The 17,246-nt window shown below is 30.6% G+C and overlaps 1 protein-coding gene across 4 annotated transcripts in view; it reads left to right on the top strand.

The window, feature by feature from the left end:
• LOC113377881 (unconventional myosin-XVIIIa) overlaps positions 1 to 16,986 on the top strand; it is a 286,825-nt gene extending 269,839 nt beyond the window's left edge. Inside the window, exons 26-36 of one of the 4 annotated variants that reach the window (XM_026618327.1) lie at positions 498 to 641; positions 2,431 to 2,655; positions 10,306 to 10,584; positions 12,210 to 12,543; positions 12,609 to 12,810; positions 12,999 to 13,248; positions 13,340 to 13,530; positions 13,611 to 13,796; positions 13,866 to 14,093; positions 14,812 to 14,955; positions 16,589 to 16,986. In XM_026618327.1, coding sequence (XP_026474112.1) covers positions 498 to 641; positions 2,431 to 2,655; positions 10,306 to 10,584; positions 12,210 to 12,543; positions 12,609 to 12,810; positions 12,999 to 13,248; positions 13,340 to 13,530; positions 13,611 to 13,796; positions 13,866 to 14,093; positions 14,812 to 14,955; positions 16,589 to 16,661 — 2,256 coding nt within the window. In that variant the 3' untranslated portion in view covers positions 16,662 to 16,986. Of the gene's footprint in view, positions 1 to 497; positions 642 to 2,430; positions 2,656 to 10,305; positions 10,585 to 12,209; positions 12,544 to 12,608; positions 12,811 to 12,998; positions 13,249 to 13,339; positions 13,531 to 13,610; positions 13,797 to 13,865; positions 14,094 to 14,799; positions 14,956 to 15,880 lie in introns of all 4 variants that reach the window. The other 3 variants (XM_026618324.1, XM_026618325.1, XM_026618328.1) reach the window with 3 other exon arrangements.
• The last annotated feature ends 260 nt before the right edge of the window (positions 16,987 to 17,246 follow it).

Here is a 17,246-nt window from a genome sequence, read left to right as displayed (position 1 = left end):
TTTATTAAAAATCTAATATGAAATTTTAAATTTTTAAAACTTGTTCAATAAATATGGTTTATTTTCAAACATAATTGTAAATTGTAAATGAGTGACTGACGCAAATCTCAAAATTGGTGTTTAAAATTGTAATAAAAAATTCAGCATGTCTGTTTTAAGCATTATGGTAATAAAATAAAAAGAAAAGGGATGAAAAATAATTTCTTTCACAAATGTTTATTTATGTATTTTATACCTAAAAAAATATAAACATCAAAAAAAATTTTAATATAAACTAATGCATCTCATTTTTCATTATCTAATTAATATGTAAACAAATATTTTATCTACATCTTCTTTATCTAACGCGATAAGACATCTTATTTACATATGTCTTAAATCTCAAGTTCATTTTTAATTTAGTTGCACCTAATTTTGTTTGCATTTAATTTAATTAAAATTATGTTTATTTTATCAAAATTAATTAATTAATAATTATTTATTTTTTTATTTTCTAGTTATCGGAGATGACGGCAGATTTGGCAGACGAGCACTCGACCGCAACTTTGGCCACGGAGCGTCTGGAGCGCGAGGAGCAGGAACGAGTTCGCCTGGAGAGGGAATTGCAGCAGGCCCAGGATAAGAATAGAGGGCTGCAGCAGGTAAAAAATAATATTAAGTCGACAGTTTGTTAATAATAATAAATGGATCGAAGGCAGGTTCATGGTATGAGAGCACCACAAATCAATGATTCTCTTTCCCAGGGCCGGTTCTGGGGTCCTCAGCGCCCGCATGCAATTTTTTTTCTAGCAAGTTTTAAATAAATAGAGTAGAGTGCTGCATAAGGTTTAATTGTTGATTTTGTGACAAAATTTCTTGAAAGGAATATAAAAACGTTACACTTTATTTTTAATTTGTTTATAAAATAACAAAAATTATAATTGGTAATATTTTGGATAAAGTTTTTTTTATTTTTATTATATTTTTACTTGTTAGTCTCATACCAAGAAGCGCAATCGATGGATTGGCATTCGATTTAGACGTTTTTCTAGTAGTATGTCTAAAAATTTGCTGGTATTCAGGATGAAATAGGTGCAAATATCATAAAAGAAAAATGTTAGATTATTCCAAATTTATACATATGTATCATTATTTTGATCCTATTCGTTAGACAACTTTACAACTAAAGCAACTAAAATTTAACACTAAAATTTTGTTGCATAATCCACTAAAATTTGAAATTGATTAATGTCTTGAGATTTTTCTGACCAAGAATAAAAAATAAGTACAATATCAAACGAGAATAAAATTTGAACATAATTGTGAATATATAATATTTAAATTAGGAGATTTCAAAAGGAATTGTTAAAATAATCTATCTAAATCTAAAATCAAATCAAACGTTATATAAAATGTTATTCTTAGAATATTTATAATTGATGATATAAAGATTTAGTTCTAGTGAATAAACTTCAAAATTATATAATATATAAAAAGTGAAATTGATCTATTAAATACAGGATAATGTTTTGCAAGTAGTTTTATTTAATTATGAAGAGTTAAAGTAATTTTTAATCTAAATCTAAATAAAATCAAATCTAAGTCAAATTATGCCTTGATATCGAAGTTGGGATATAAAGGTTAAGTTCTAGTGAATGAACTTAAAAATTACTAAATATAAAAATTAAAAATAATATTTAAATACATGGTGATATTTTACAAGTATTTTTAAATTACCGTATCCAGATGGCATCAATCAAAATATATTTGAAACATATAATAATCCTATTATTGCTCTGATTCAATTTAGAGATTTTGTTGAAGAGTCAAAATTAGAGAATGAATTAATATTCAATTTCAGATAGAATTAGTGTCTATTACTAGAAGCATTTTTGTAATTATTAAATGAATTTTTTAATCGATTTTAATAGAGTATAAATATAATGGAGCATATGCTAAAAATTAAGTACTTCTATTAATTAAAATTAATTGATTTATACTTCTATTAATTAATATTAATTTATATTAATATTAAACTAGTTTTTTTTTTAATTTTTAATTTCTACTCCATACTAATGTAAAATTTTCCGTCTTGAACTGCGTAAATTTTGTTTAAAATTTTAAATTATAGTTTTTCTATCATTTTTTCATCCTAATCAATTAGCAAATCATTTTTACCTGGAAGGCCAGCCGAACAGGTTAAAAAGAAAAATACCTGGAGACCTAATATAGTTGAAATTAACTATAATACTTTAATTTTACTATATTCTATTGTCTTTCACCCTCCCTTTTGTTTTTAGTTTTTTATTATTATAGTTTAATTTAAGCTCTAGTAGATACGCCATTGGGGGTATCTACTAATTTGTAATCACCTTATTTTAACACAGACTTGTCAGAACTTCTCATAATTTATACAGATTGCAAAATAAAATTGATTTTTTTTTATTTTAGACGTCAGAAAGATTAGAGATGGAATTACTCTACGCCAGATCAGATCTGAATGGATCAGCAGGAAATCATTCCGATTCCGAAGATGGAAATGGTGAACCAGAAGCCTACAGAAGACGTTATGAGAGGGCACAACGGGAATTAGAATTCACCAGAAGACGCCTGCAGCAGCAGCACGAAGACGATCTGGAGCAGTTGGTCGGACTTAAGAAGCAATTGGAGAAGAAGGTATGTGGGAAAAAATAGTTAAGACACGTAGTTATGCTTTAAAAATAATTATACTTCCATAAAAAATAATAACAAGAACAACTTTATAACAAACATCGTACAATTTCATAATTTTATTATTTTTATCTTCAAACTCCTTCGCAAATGAATCGTCTAGTTTTGGTGCATTGTTCGTCGTTCCATCCTTCGTTTCTTAAGGAATTATATGCTACTTCAACACAATTTTCTCGTCCTCTGTGATTATTTGGTTCACCAGGAATCCATTTGGTGAAATTCATTGGTTGGGAATTTGTGAGATACCAAACAAAGTTGGACGGATCCGCAATGTTGTTACCGGCTGTCCAGAATTCTTGTTTGAAAAAGTAATCTGCATAGAGATAGTTATATCGGATTATTGTTGTTTGTTGAATTTGGTTACTTGAAAAATCATTTACTTACTATCAATTATTGTTTGTTGAATTTGGTTACTTAAAAATTCATTTACTTACTATCAATTATTGTTTGTTGAATTTGGTTACTTGAAAATTCATTTACTTACTATCAATTATTGTTTGTTGAATTTGGTTACTTGAAAATTCATTTACTTACTATCAATTAATGATAAATAATGGATGTATTGGTATAGGTGAAGAAGGTTAACAGAATTTTGACAACATTAGTAAAAGATTAAGGAATATTTATTTGAAGCAACATGTGTGAAAAATTCGACTGAAATTTTGTTCCATAATTATTTTTTCACTTTTTCACTTACTTGAACGAACATGTTGTCTCAGAGCATCGTACTGTGCTTGACTTTCGATTGCTGCCAATTTGTTTCCAAGGATATTTGTGCAGAAATTATTTGCGTCGAACCAGTTTAACTGAAAAGAAAATGAAGTCAATATACTAAATTATATAGGGGATCGCGAGTTCAAGCCTCTGCTCTGGCAACCTGGTATCGAGCAGCAGCGATGTCCATTTTGATTGGAGAACATAGATCAAAAATATGTTTCCTATTGAAAATAAGCCCAATTCGGGCACTGCGGTGTGAAATGGCAATGGAAAGTCTTTCTTACTATACTTCCCTGAATCGAGTTGGAGTTTACCTTAGCTCATTACTACCTTAGCATTATTACTACTATTATTTAAGGTCTGCTCTTTTTTTGCATAAAATATAAGTAAAACCTTTCTAGATTGGTGTTGTAAACGTTTTTTGTGGTGGTTGATAATTATGTATACAAATCGCAAATTGCATTATTTATGGCAAAGTGTAAATGTAAGAAAAATTTTGTTTGCTATCTAATTTCAGATTTCTTGAACTTTCCGTAGGGCCAAAAATTGAAAATGAAAATTTTTTATTATCTTCATGTTTCAGAAGTTTCTGAATATTTTGGCATACCTTAGAAAAAATGGATGTGTGTATGTGTGGAGGCAAATGTGTTTTCGTCGACAATTCCGGGCGTATAGATCAGCCCATTTCAAAAATTCGAAAAGCGATCGATTTCTATTGATGAGGAGATGTGCTGATTAGGTTTTGACAAAGGCAGGTTCAGCGGCTTTGGAGATGTGGAGCAAAAAGTGCTAAAAATGACAGCTTTTATGAGAACGGATCAACCGATTTGAATGATTTGAAAAAAACTTCTGCTTGTGTTGACGAAACGATTGCTTTTGAAATTTTTTTTTTTAATTTTTAATTTTCAAAAAAAAATTATAATATTTGAATATTGAAGAATAATTCGAATTTTATTTCTAATTCTAGCTAAAGTTGTAAATATCACCTATAATACTTGAAATAATTATAATAATACATTTGAATACATTTAGTATTCCTCGAATATTTAAGGTACGGGAAGTTCCAACAATTTGCCTTAAGGCACGATGCCATACACCACTAGTTTACTTATATGATTGGAACAAATAAAAGTCAATCGACCTGAATTATTCCAAAAAGCATTCGCTTTATACTGTCCTCGAGACATACTGGTTAGTTTTTTCAAAAGCCAGGTCTAGCCGTTTTGGAGTAACGGTGCAAAGATAGGCATCTCTACGATTGACATAATTATATTTGGACAATGATATGATGATATTTTTTCATTAGAAGACAACCCAATGGCTGTTGTAATTGTGATAGTTGGTTGAAATTTTCTTACAATTGCTGTAAGGGAGTATTTTTACTCGGACACATTTTTTATCTATATTTAAGAGTAATGGAGATATCATTACTATTTGATTGGATACGTATTTCTCATATAGAAATTTGAATGAGAAAATTCTAAATTTATAAAAGCGTGTGTTTTTTGAACTCAAAATTATTTTAATCCTGTCATTATAGTAAGTTCACCTCAGAATTCGAGATACCCAGCAGTAAGTCTGTAAATACTTGTATATTGATATTTAAAAGTTGTTTCAAAACCTACATATGGTAGGGTGTACATACCATATGTAGGTTTTGGGACAACTTTTAAATGTCAATATGCAAGTATTTACAGACTTAGAGCTGGGTATCTCGAATTCCGAGTTTCTTACCTAATTTAAGCTTAAATGACTGGGGACTGATTCTCGTATAAAATAGGTATGTTATGGATCTATATTCATATGAGTTGGTAGTCAAAAACTGTCTAAAAGTTATGGTTGTTCCTTTGTTTGGCACCTGGTTATTTAGGGTTGGTTATAATTTTATAACATTTTTACAATGAAGAGCCTATGCACATTCCAATAATTTAAATATGTGCACAAAACAATGAATAAAAAATAAATTAAGAGCAAATAAATGAACTTACCCTTGGGCTATCGAATATGTGAAATTGTTTTCCATCTGGACTAGTCACTGATCGATAAGCTCCTGAAATGCACAAAAATTAAATTTCATATAATAATGCAAAAATAATTATATTCAATATTTTCAAACGTGGATTTTACAAAATTTTGGTATATATTAAAATATTATTTTATTATTTGCAATATTTTTTTACCTCTTGCAAGCACATTGCTGCTCCAGAAACAAGAAGCGACAATTAACAAAACTGAGTACTTCATTTTGCAAAAAACTTTGTGATGAAAATGCATGATTTGAATTATTTTTGCAGCTTTTTATACGTTTGATGTATTGACACATGTCAATTGTATTACTTATCATCGTTTGTTGAGATTAAGATCTTAAGTATGGGAAAAGTACATTTAAGAAACAAAAGCACTTAATCTTCTGTAATTTGTTAATGAATACTCTAGTATTTGTGCGAAGTTTTAATTTATTTGTTTAAATCGTAATTATTTATTTTTGAACAATTATTAAATAAATCTGTATTATAAATTCTTTGGGAAGAACACAGAATGTAATTTAGTTTTGGGAGGATCTATGTGGTTATTTAATCAATTGGTACATTTTGTCATAAGTGCATAATACGAAGCATAAATTTTAAATTATACGTATTAACTTTATTTAAATGACTTATTTTTTCAATTATTGATACACATGAAAGAAATTATTTTTTAAATGACATATACATCTATTTTATATCAACTAATATTATAACTTTTTTTCGGGTACAACTTATACTGACTGTAGTTATTTTCCACAAATTACAGATATCAAATGTGGTATTTTTTATTGATCTGTTCAAATATTCATATTTTTATTTTTGATTCAAAATTTTTAATATTATTTTTTATTCGATGATAAATCTTAAAAGTGAAATAGATGTCAAGATTGATCTCTATAAGCAAATCTTTATAAAAAATGGTTGAAATATAAAATTTATTTAGAGAAATGATTTTTTTTTAATGTGTAACTAATTATCAATTTAAGTTGTATTTTTTTATAATTGCTCAATTAGAAACGAATGAGATGAATTAATAAATAGTTAAAATAAAACAATAAGTTGTTTGTCAATTTTTTAATTTTAATAGTTTACTTTACATAGTAAGAAAAAAGTTAAGATTTTTCTATCATAATTTCGAAAAATATCAATTAAAACTCGTTTTATAGTTTTTTATGAAAGAAACATTATTTGTGATTTTGAAATATTTTAATTTATTTATTTTGTCACATTTTCTACAAGAGAGTTATAATTGATTATCAAATTATTGTGAATTTTATGACTCGAGAAAAAAAAATTGCTTTTAATTTTTATGTTACTTTTAAAATTTATTTTACATAGTATGATAGATATTACAGAATTTTATAAATACAGGAATGAATATATTCCAATAACAATTATCTAAATAATATTAAAAGATAAGATGGATCGGAATATTATTTTTTATTCAGAAGATTACATTGCATCAGAAATTTATTGCAAATTTATTATCTAAAGAATTTAAAATCCAAAATTCAAAAATCAAATTATAAGATGGATCATAATACTATATTTAACTTATAATTTTATTGTAGAGAAGATTTTAGTAGACCCAAAATATATTATCTAACGAATAACAAAGTATTCGATGAATTGCATGGGAAATATGTTGCAATTTATTATATTTAGAATTTTCATGCATTTTTCTCGAAAGAGATTTTTTCTCGAGAAGGCAACCTATCGGTCAGCCTATCTTTTTATTCATGGTTATACCAACTATATGTGTCAGATATGTGTATATTTGATAGTGATTGCGTATGTGTTGCAGCAATGCCCACGAAACGCCATTTTTACTTATTGTATTTGAAATTTATATCCTTAACTGAAAATTTGATATCATCATACTGATTGATATTGAGCTGACAAATGTTGAGATCGGGAACTATGTTGTGCTTTTTGGAATTACAAAATATATCTGATTAAGTGAACAGGAATATATTGCGATTAGAATATTATATTTCATTTAAAAAATAATAAGTATTACAGATTATTGTTTCTATAAACAAACTACATAATATGGCATGATTTTTTTCAATAATCAATTTGATTCGCAAATGAATCTTCTGGTCTGGATGCAGATTTTGTCGTTCCATCCTTCCTTGCTGGATTTGTATACTGCTTCTACGCAATTTTCTTTTCCTCTGTAATTATTTGGTTCACCACGAACCCATTTTTCAAAAGTCATGGGCTTTGAATTTTCAATATGCCACACAAATTTTGATCGATCTGCTAGATTGTTACCAGCTGTCCAAAACATTTGTTTGGCACGGTAATCTAGAAAAGAAGAGATAAATATATAATCAAACTTAGGGATCGATTATGTCGCATAACAGAAAAATGTTATGGCAAGGCCATGTTACGCTTCAACTTGCATACGTTATGCTACTGAATTATACTGAATACTGTCAGAAAGTCATGTATTTGCTGTGCATTTAGGCGTATTACACATAAACTGCAACGTCACTCTCACTCGTATGTTATGAAACTGGGTCAGAAAAACCCTGTTATCTAAGATCGTTTCTTTGACATTTGTGCGGTTTCTAGGTTAGGTTTTTTATTTGACAACCTGAGAAATGGCTTTTGTCAATATTTAGTATGGAAAGTTTTTCATAACATAGCCTTGCCATAACATTGGTCTGTTATGCGGCAGAATCGGTGCATTAATCCTGTTTAAATTGTTGAAATTTAATTTTTCGAGGTGAAAGATTTTTTTGGTTTCAAAATCACCTTTGTAAAAATATTATATATTTTCAGTAGTTGTTTTAGAATAACTCAAATTTCTTTTGATAATCTTTGGAGAAGAAAGCAACAGAAAAATAAAAAGGAGATATAAAAAGAATAAGATCTTCCTTAAAGAATAATAGTTTTTTCGACATCTAATAATATTTTAATTTTATTGTAACTTACTGCTGTTAACAAATTTTCTCAAATTTTCATATTGTAATGGAGTTTCAATGGCTGCCAACCTGCGTCCAAGCATATTTTTACAAAAGTCATTTGCGTCAAACCAGTTCAACTGCATGAAATAAAATTTTATTATAATATTCAGATTTTCATAATATAATAAAATATAAAGCCAAAAAATACCTTAGGAGTGTCGAAAATGAAAAACTTTTTACCGTTTCCAGCGTCAATTGCGTGATAGGATCCTGAAAATTAGTTATATGTTGGCATGAGGAATATAAAAATAAAATATTTTCTTTTTAATGCATCTTTCAAAATTTGGAACTTGTAACGGTTCTTTAAAATTTAAAGATTTTTTTCTTCATTTTTAAAAGTTGCTATTTGTAAGAATATTTTATGTATATAATTACCACTTGCTAGCACTTTGCTGCAGCAAACACAAAATGCGACACAGAGAAAGATCACGTACTTCATTTTGATGCTCAATGTGTAAAATACTGTGAAATAATCAAATTAATTATTTATTAAGTTGCATTTAATATATACATTTGTCGTGTTTGCTAATTGCCCAAAGCGATATTTGCAGTAGCTATCATTATTTGTTGAGATCAACATCTTAATTATGGAAAATGTTTTCATAGTAACAAAATCATAAAATTTATTGTTTTTATTATACCTAAGATAAATTACTTTGTTTTATACGTTCGCATTAGATTTTGGTCTGTCTATGAAAAAAATCAATATTTATCATAATTTGATTATGACTAATTTAGATAAAATATTGAGGTCAGTGAAATGTATGTATGTAGAAGTAATATAAATGAGTTGATTCCAGTATCCAAAATCAAAATTAAATAAATAAATTTGAATCCTCAGTTCATAAAATGGATTAAACATGCAATAAACAAATAGAATTAATTAATCTTAGAACACAAGATATTTGCAATTTTTATTAATGCTTATATTAGGTTGGCAAATGAGTAAGTGTTGCTTTCACTCTTAGGTGGTTTCAATAGAATTTTTAGGTTTTTTGGCGTAGACCTAGTCCAAATGTAAAATATCTTCTGGTATTGGATAGTAAGCAATTTAGCTGGTCAATACGTCAAAAAGAGTTTTTTGATCGATTGTATAGTATTCGTTTGGCGTACGTTGAAAGATGGAAAATCAAATCGAAATTTTTTGTCATATTTTGTTTTTTAATTTCTGCAAAGGTAAAATGGCATCTTAAGCTGACAAAAGGTTATGCACTGTTTATGGCGATGAACCTTAAAATAACGGCAGTGCCAAAATTGATTTTCCAAATTTTGTTCTGGTGAGTTTTCGCTCAAAGATGAAGTACGCTCTGGCCGTCCAGTTGAAGTTGATTAAAAAGCAATTGTTTTCTTAGAACTGTTCTCACTAACCGAATGATCAATTTTGATGTCTACATTAAACAACTAACGATGTGAAACAATGCAGTTGAAGAAAAGGGGCAATATCCACCACACAGTTTTGACCTTACACTATTTGATTATTTTTAGTTTTGATCTTCACAAAACTTCTTGAATTTATATTATCACCATCTTCACTAAATATTTCACTAGATTCATTTCCAAATCCAAAATATTTCAGTAATCTAGGATCTCTGTTCTAAATTATACGATTACTTCCCGGTATATACATATATTCGTTAAGGTTTAGCATTATTTGACAAACCAATAAAAATTCCAGATTTGAATCTCGAGTCAAATTTTGCTTGGACATTACCATTTTTTATCTAAACAGAGGCTTTTGATCCTAATATTTATAATATAGAGTTTACTGAATTTTCAAATTTGCTGCAGTAAAAACTGCTAAATATACAGAATTTATAAATAAATAATCATTCAACAATGATAATTAATCAATTACTAATTGTTTTTTCCTTTTTCAGTTATCAGATGCTTACGAGGAAGTGGAAGAACAACGTCAAGTTGCCGGCCAGTGGAAACGCAAAGCCCAAAAGTTGACCGCGGAGCAGAACGATCTACGTCTCTTGTTGGAGCAGCGCGGAGCAAGAAATGCACTCTTGGAAAAACGTCAACGCAGACATGAGACTGAGCTGCAGCATGCAGCAGAAGAATTGAGATCGGAAAGATCACAGAGGGAAAGGGCTCAAAGAGAGCGAGATGTTGCCATGGCTGAGAGAGATGGCGCTGAACAATCTTTACAGGTGAGAGAAAAAAAATCATTAAAATCGCGAAAGAAAACGAAGTTAAGAAACTTCAACAATTACGAAGAAACTGCTCTTTGATTCTTAGTAAAAAAAATGTATATTTACTGTGATAAATTGGGTTCAGGAATTTAGGATAAAACGTGGACGAAAAATGTTGCACTTACCTACTAATTTTAAAGACTGATCGTCGTCAAAAACTAATCAACCCGAGTTTTTATTGAGTTTTATTGAATGGCTGTTAAATTTCTGAAATCGGTGCAGCCGTTTTTGAAAAAACTTTATTGAAACGTCAAATATTTGCTCACGTAGAGAAATACTTCTAATACTATCCAATTTTAGTGTCAAAGGATTCATATTGTTTCATGATATATTAGGTGCGCAACTAAGTTCTCGCTGTTTTTTCGATGAGAATGTAACTTTATTATAAAAAAATTGCATCAATTGAATTTGATACAGTCCTCCAGTGATGGTTTCACTCGGTTTCCACACAAATAACACCGACCTGGTCCCACCATATGTAGAGCATAACCTTCGCAGTGAATATTTGGCCAAACCGAGATTTTCTCCTCTTTGGATTGCTGTAATGTATTCATTTTTTATCACCTGTCACGATGTGATGAAGAACCTCTTCTTTTCTCGCCGCTGGAGCAGTTGTTTACAGGCGAAAAAACGACGCTCGACGTCTTTTGGCTTCAACTCGCAAGGAACCGAAGTTTCTTACTTCTAAATCATCCCCAACGCATGCAATAGCTTGGAAATAGCTTGATGGGTAACTCCTAATTCTGAAGCAAGATCTTCTCGAGTTTGGCACGAATCCTCTTCGAACAAGGCCTTCAATTTAGCGTTTTTGAAGGTTTTGGCCTTCCTTCACGATGGTGGTCGTCAACATTAAAATCACCATTTTTGAAGCGACGAAACCCTTCACGGCATGTTGTTTTGTTCAGAGCAACATTTCCGTAGCTCTCAATGCACTTAAGCTGCCGTTTTTTTTGAATGGAAGAAGAAAATCAATACTCTCCGCAAATGACGATTGTTTGGCATAAAATTGGACATATTCACTTAACCAGAAGTATATAATGCAAAAACGAAATCAATTATGTGTCGCAGCAGTTGGTTTACTTACTCTAAGCTTGCTTCAAGATGTTTTGGATTTGTCAAAATTGACCAACCTTTACTGCTAGAGCCATATACTGACAAACAGCGAGAACTTAGTTGCGCACCTAATATAAGGTACGAAAGTACAAAATAGTAATACAATTCAGAATGTTATTTCAATGAGATATACCTACTTGTACATACCAGGTTACAAGACCCATTCGGCCTTAGTTGGGACATTAATTGACACTGTGAAAAGTTCTTTTCCGTGACGACCTCGAATGAACCTGGTTTCGGCAACTTCTTTCCAAGTTCCAAACTAGAGCTGATACAAATGGTTTGCAGATTTGAAATCAGCGCAAAAAATACTATAAGAATTAGCTCTAACATTTGATGCACCAAACAAAAACAAAATTTTTGTTGGCCTGTGTTATCAATTATGGATGTCATTATTTTTATTGTCGTTGTAGAATTGATGCATTTCTTATCAGAATAGTATTTATTTTCAATTTTATTTTTTCCTATAGGACCTTCGTTTGGAATTAGACTTGAAGGAAGAGCGCCTCCAAAACCTACGCCTCGAGCTGGACTCTGGCTCAGGTGGTGGATCAGGCGTTGGTGGTGGTCGCGTTGATGAAGAATTAGCTACTTTGCGCAAGATTCGCAGCGAATTAGAACACAAAACCAGAGATCAGGAAGAAGAATTAGACGACCTTGCTGGACAAGTTCAGTTACTGGAGCAGCATAAACTGAGACTGGAAATGATGTTAGAAAATGTGAGGAAGGAGGGCAGACATGAAGCTCAGCAACGAGATGAAGAATTAGAAGAGACTAGGGCTAATGCTCAGAAGAAAGTTAAAGGTAATATTGAAATCTCTTGTTCTCTTCGTAACTTGTATTGATCGATGACTTATTATATTCTTCAGCTCTGGAATCCCAGTTGGAATCCGAGCATGCGGAGAGAACTTTATTGCTCCGTGAACGACACGAACTAGAACGTAGACTTGCCGCAGCTGAAGAGGAGGCGCGCGGTGATGGCAGAGCCAGGGCGGAGCAGGCCCAAAGAGCTAAGAGAGAATTAAAACGCACCAAAGCTCTTTTACGAGATGCCCAAGCACAATTAGAAAGGTATGTAATGGGATGCACTCGATTAATCCTCCTTCATAAAAATCTTAACCATAAAATATTTAAATAAATGATTCAGCATAGTTAGTTGTTTTCTGTCTTTGTGAAGTTATATAAATGATTAAGATTGTTCTAGGTAACTGTATTCCATTTTTATGTTTCTATGTCTACTATGTTTTAATTATTTTCAGACAAAGGCAAGAAGCTCCAGCTCGGTCCCAATTACGTGCTCTACGCAATCAGCTAGAAGACGCAGAAGCAGCACGTGCGGCAGCATGCAAAGCTCGCGCCCAATTGGACGCAGAAGCAAGGGAAGCCCAACAAGCCTTAGAAGAAGCAACAAGAGCACGTACGGAAGCAGAGCAGAGACTGGCACAAGCCACCAGAGAAAGAGCTGAACTTAGAGGGCAATTGGATGAGAATGAGGAGGAGTTGGCTGAGGTAAATGATGGTTGCTAAATATTGAATTTATTTTAAGTGAAATTACCGTACGTAATATTTATTTTTGTTTTGTTTTATTTATTTCCAATAGGTAATGAAGAAATACCGAGCTGCTGTTCAACAATTAGGTACCGAACAACGCGCTTTGGCGGAGCATGCTTCTAAATTACAAGATGCTGAACGCAAAGCAGTCATGCTACAGGAAACCGTTTCAGAATTGACTGCCAGACTGGAAGCGGCTGAAACCTTAGGAGATACACACGACGCGCTTGCTCTGAAGAGGTCTGCAAATAGTTTACAAACTTGTTTTATTGTATAATTAATATCATGTCAATTATATATGTTTGTTTATAATGTTTCAGAATGGAATTGCGCGTTAAAGAATTGGAATCCAAATTAGAAATGGAGCAGACTGCCAGAGGAAGATTAGAGGTGCAGGTAAACAGGCACCGAGAAGCTCTGGAAAGAGCAACGACTGAAGCAAGCCAAGCGCAGGCCAGGGAGCAATTAGCTCAAGATACTTGTAGAAAACTCCAACGTGCCCATAGGTAACGTGAATATATTTTTACATACATATATAAATATGTGGAAATATTCTATCTCCTTTTTTATTCCAGAGAACTGCGTGAAGAACACCAAACCTTAATCACTCGTGAAGCTGAATGCGCTCAACGGCGCAAAGACGCTGAAAAACGCCTGGAGGCATGTGAGGCAGAGGCAGCCAGTGCCAGGAGCGATTTGAGGCTGGCGCTGCAGCGTATCGAGGATCTTCAAGCTGCCATGATGGAGGAGGAAGAAATGGAAGATTGCGACGGGGGCAGCGCTGAAGATGGATCTGATGATAGGTATAAAATAGTAACTAACTACTGTTATATGTTATTACTGCTAAAGAAAACATATTAACTTATTAATTCTGCTCCTGCGGTGTTTTCCGCCGGAGTGACACTGCTATACGAAACAGCGAGCCGCTCAGTAGCGCTACATATTTTAAGATTTTTTAAACAAAGTCAATACAAGTTTATTTAAAAATAAAAAATTCACTTCTAAACCATTAAATAACTAATTCTTATTCAATATTAAAGCAATAGTAGACCCACATGTCGTCTATAGGCGACACTTGCGGCGTAAGAGTTATGCTTTTTTTAATAAGAGACTTTATATAACGTTATATATTACGTCTTTCGGAAAGCAAGAAAGTGTATTGATATTAAGTTTACATCAAACACTGATACAACTTTCCAAGAAAAAACATTGATGAGGAACAATTTGTTTCACAGAAGTTTGGGAAACAAGCTACACCTTATCAGACATGAAAATTTTATTAATTATTTTATTTTTTTACAGCTGGTTGTTTTTTTATTTTGATACCATTTATTGAATTTTAAATCAATATGTTTATTAATTTGATAATTTGTTAATACATAAATTAATATTATTATTTTACCAAAATCTCTACAAATATAATCCAGGCTATTATTTTTGCAATTTCAAAATTCTTTGAGTTTATCTCTCATCGATGTATTAAAATGAACTATAAGTTTAGTTAAACAGTTTTCTTTCCAGTGATCAAGATAGTTCCGGTGAAGAATCAATTGAGACTTTCTTGGCCAAGAATAAGATTGGTAGATCTTCTGAAACTAGTGAAAAGCCAACGGTCAGGGTGAGTCCGAGGCAAAGCCAAAGCGCTCACGATACTTCAAGCCCAAGGTAAATTATTACATTAATATCATTATTATTGTTATTCTAAATATTATTTGTGATATTAATAGGATAAGGTTGCTCAAGTTGTACCAGCGCCTAAGTTGTACCCCGACTATATTTTGTCTGATAATTATAAAATGAATTATCTAATACTATTAAATAGTATCAATTAATTAAATTCACAATGGGATGGTTTTTCGACTTGGTAAAACCAATACTTAAAAGTTTGACTTGGAAACTAATTAGTAGAGAAAATTGATCATAAATTGGATTCTATATAGTTTTTTAGTAGCAGGTACGACTAAGGTGCTTTAATGGTACTGAAATAACATATTTGTGAAACGATATAATGCCTATTTTGATAAAAAAAAAAAAAAAATTGAAATTCCAGTAATTATTAATCAAATGATTACGATTTGAGCAAACTTACTTTATTTAGTAATAAATTTCTCATACATAAGTTTTAGTAGTTTGTTCATCTGCTGGTGTACTGACAATTAAAACTCATAATCATATAATTTAGGGCAACTTTAATATTAAAATTTATTGCTAATTAATAGTTGTCTTATTTTTATTAAATTCTCGAAGAAGAATTTTTATGGAACATTGGAGAAATTCAAAACTTCTTATATTGGTGCAGACATTTTTGAGAAAACCTCGACCAAAGGTCAAAATTTGGCTCACATACTTTACACATACATACATTTTCCAATTTTGGTACCAAACGATTCAGAATGACTTGGTCAAAGCGTAAGCAAATTAAATTTTCTGTCGAAAACATAATCTTCTCCTTCAAGAAGTAAATATTAATTCTAGCTTTGCGGTAATCATTATCATTCATCAGTTATCATTTCATTATAATTCATTTATCATAGTTAATTCTTTCATAACCATCTACTAACAAATGATGTGATCGTAAACCAGGAATTAGTTTTTTTCGATTTTAGGATAAGAGTGAGTCCGAGCTCACCGCCCACATCGCCCTACACTAAGGAGAATAATACTTCATTTGCCTAAGAAGATAATTAATTTAATATAGATTCAACATTGTATTAAGTTATTTTAAGATAATAAGCTTGCTCAATCGCTACGTTAATTGTTGTCTATTGTATAAAGTAATAAATAGATAAGTGAAGATATTGAGAATATCTAAACTTATCTGGTCTTACGGGAAAGCTGTTGCAGTTGTTATAAATTGAGAACAAGTTATCATTTTAATTTATTAATGGCAAAATTATGGGTTAATTCTCTGTTAAAATAGAAATGTTATAGTAACGCTATGTCGCGGGTCTATCTTCGTATTAATTAAAAACTATTAAAAAAATATGCAGAAGAATTTTTGATGTAATAAGACTGAAAGTATGCACCATAAATTTTGTATGTTTGTTGTTTGTATCTTTGTTTATCAAAATATTTTGAACAAAAGTCTAGATAGTTAATTTAGGACGCTGCAACAGCTTGCCACAATTATTCATCAAGTATAAAATCATAATATATTCATAATTAATTTTAACACATTCATTGCTGCGCACGCATATGGTGCGTGAGACCGAGCAGGTGCGTTTGCTTTTCTTGCACTTGTTTAAATTGAAATGTTGTACTGCAATTATTTCAAACGGTTTTATTTAATTTTAAACAGGAGGAGTATAAGCAACACAAGGTTGGCAGTGAATGTGTTAAAGTACATTTTAATATTCAAGTTAATGTTATAGTTTCCTTATATCTCAGTGAAGACCATTTGCCGTCTTCAGACTGATTTTGCACGTTAGAAGTTAAAATGCGATGATCAAATTTACTGAAGATAATAGCTAAGATGATGATGAAACTGAGAACTTGAAATGAATTTTTGTAGTTAATATGTATATGGAACAAAATAATTAATAATATAATCAAATTTTATACTCCAACTACCTTTTATCTATAAATATATCATAATTAGTATCAAATAATGATTAAAATAAACTATACATACTGGAATATAATTGCAAAGTAATATAATATGATGATAGTGTAATATTTCTTATTAATATTTTTGTATGGCATAGATGGAATTCTGTATTATTAATTACTAAATCTTGTTGTTTTGCAAGTGTTGCTTAATTTGTTTTTGTTTGGACGATAATTATAAATATATGAAGATGAACAACTTTTTATAATTATACCATCTTTGCGCATTTTTTATATCATATTTTCATCTCTGCATTTTTTTGCAAAATATCTATGAAAAATGGTATTGATTTTCATTTTTTATAATTATCGTTAAAATGTAATGTATATTATTATTTAACTCTAGTCTG

Source organism: Ctenocephalides felis, unplaced genomic scaffold (assembly GCF_003426905.1).
Source record: "Ctenocephalides felis isolate EL2017-DRISC unplaced genomic scaffold, ASM342690v1 CF-g0.4_SCAFFOLD_01886, whole genome shotgun sequence".
Lineage (NCBI taxonomy): Eukaryota > Metazoa > Arthropoda > Insecta > Siphonaptera > Pulicidae > Ctenocephalides > Ctenocephalides felis.
This window is presented reverse-complemented; position numbering and strand designations above follow the sequence as displayed.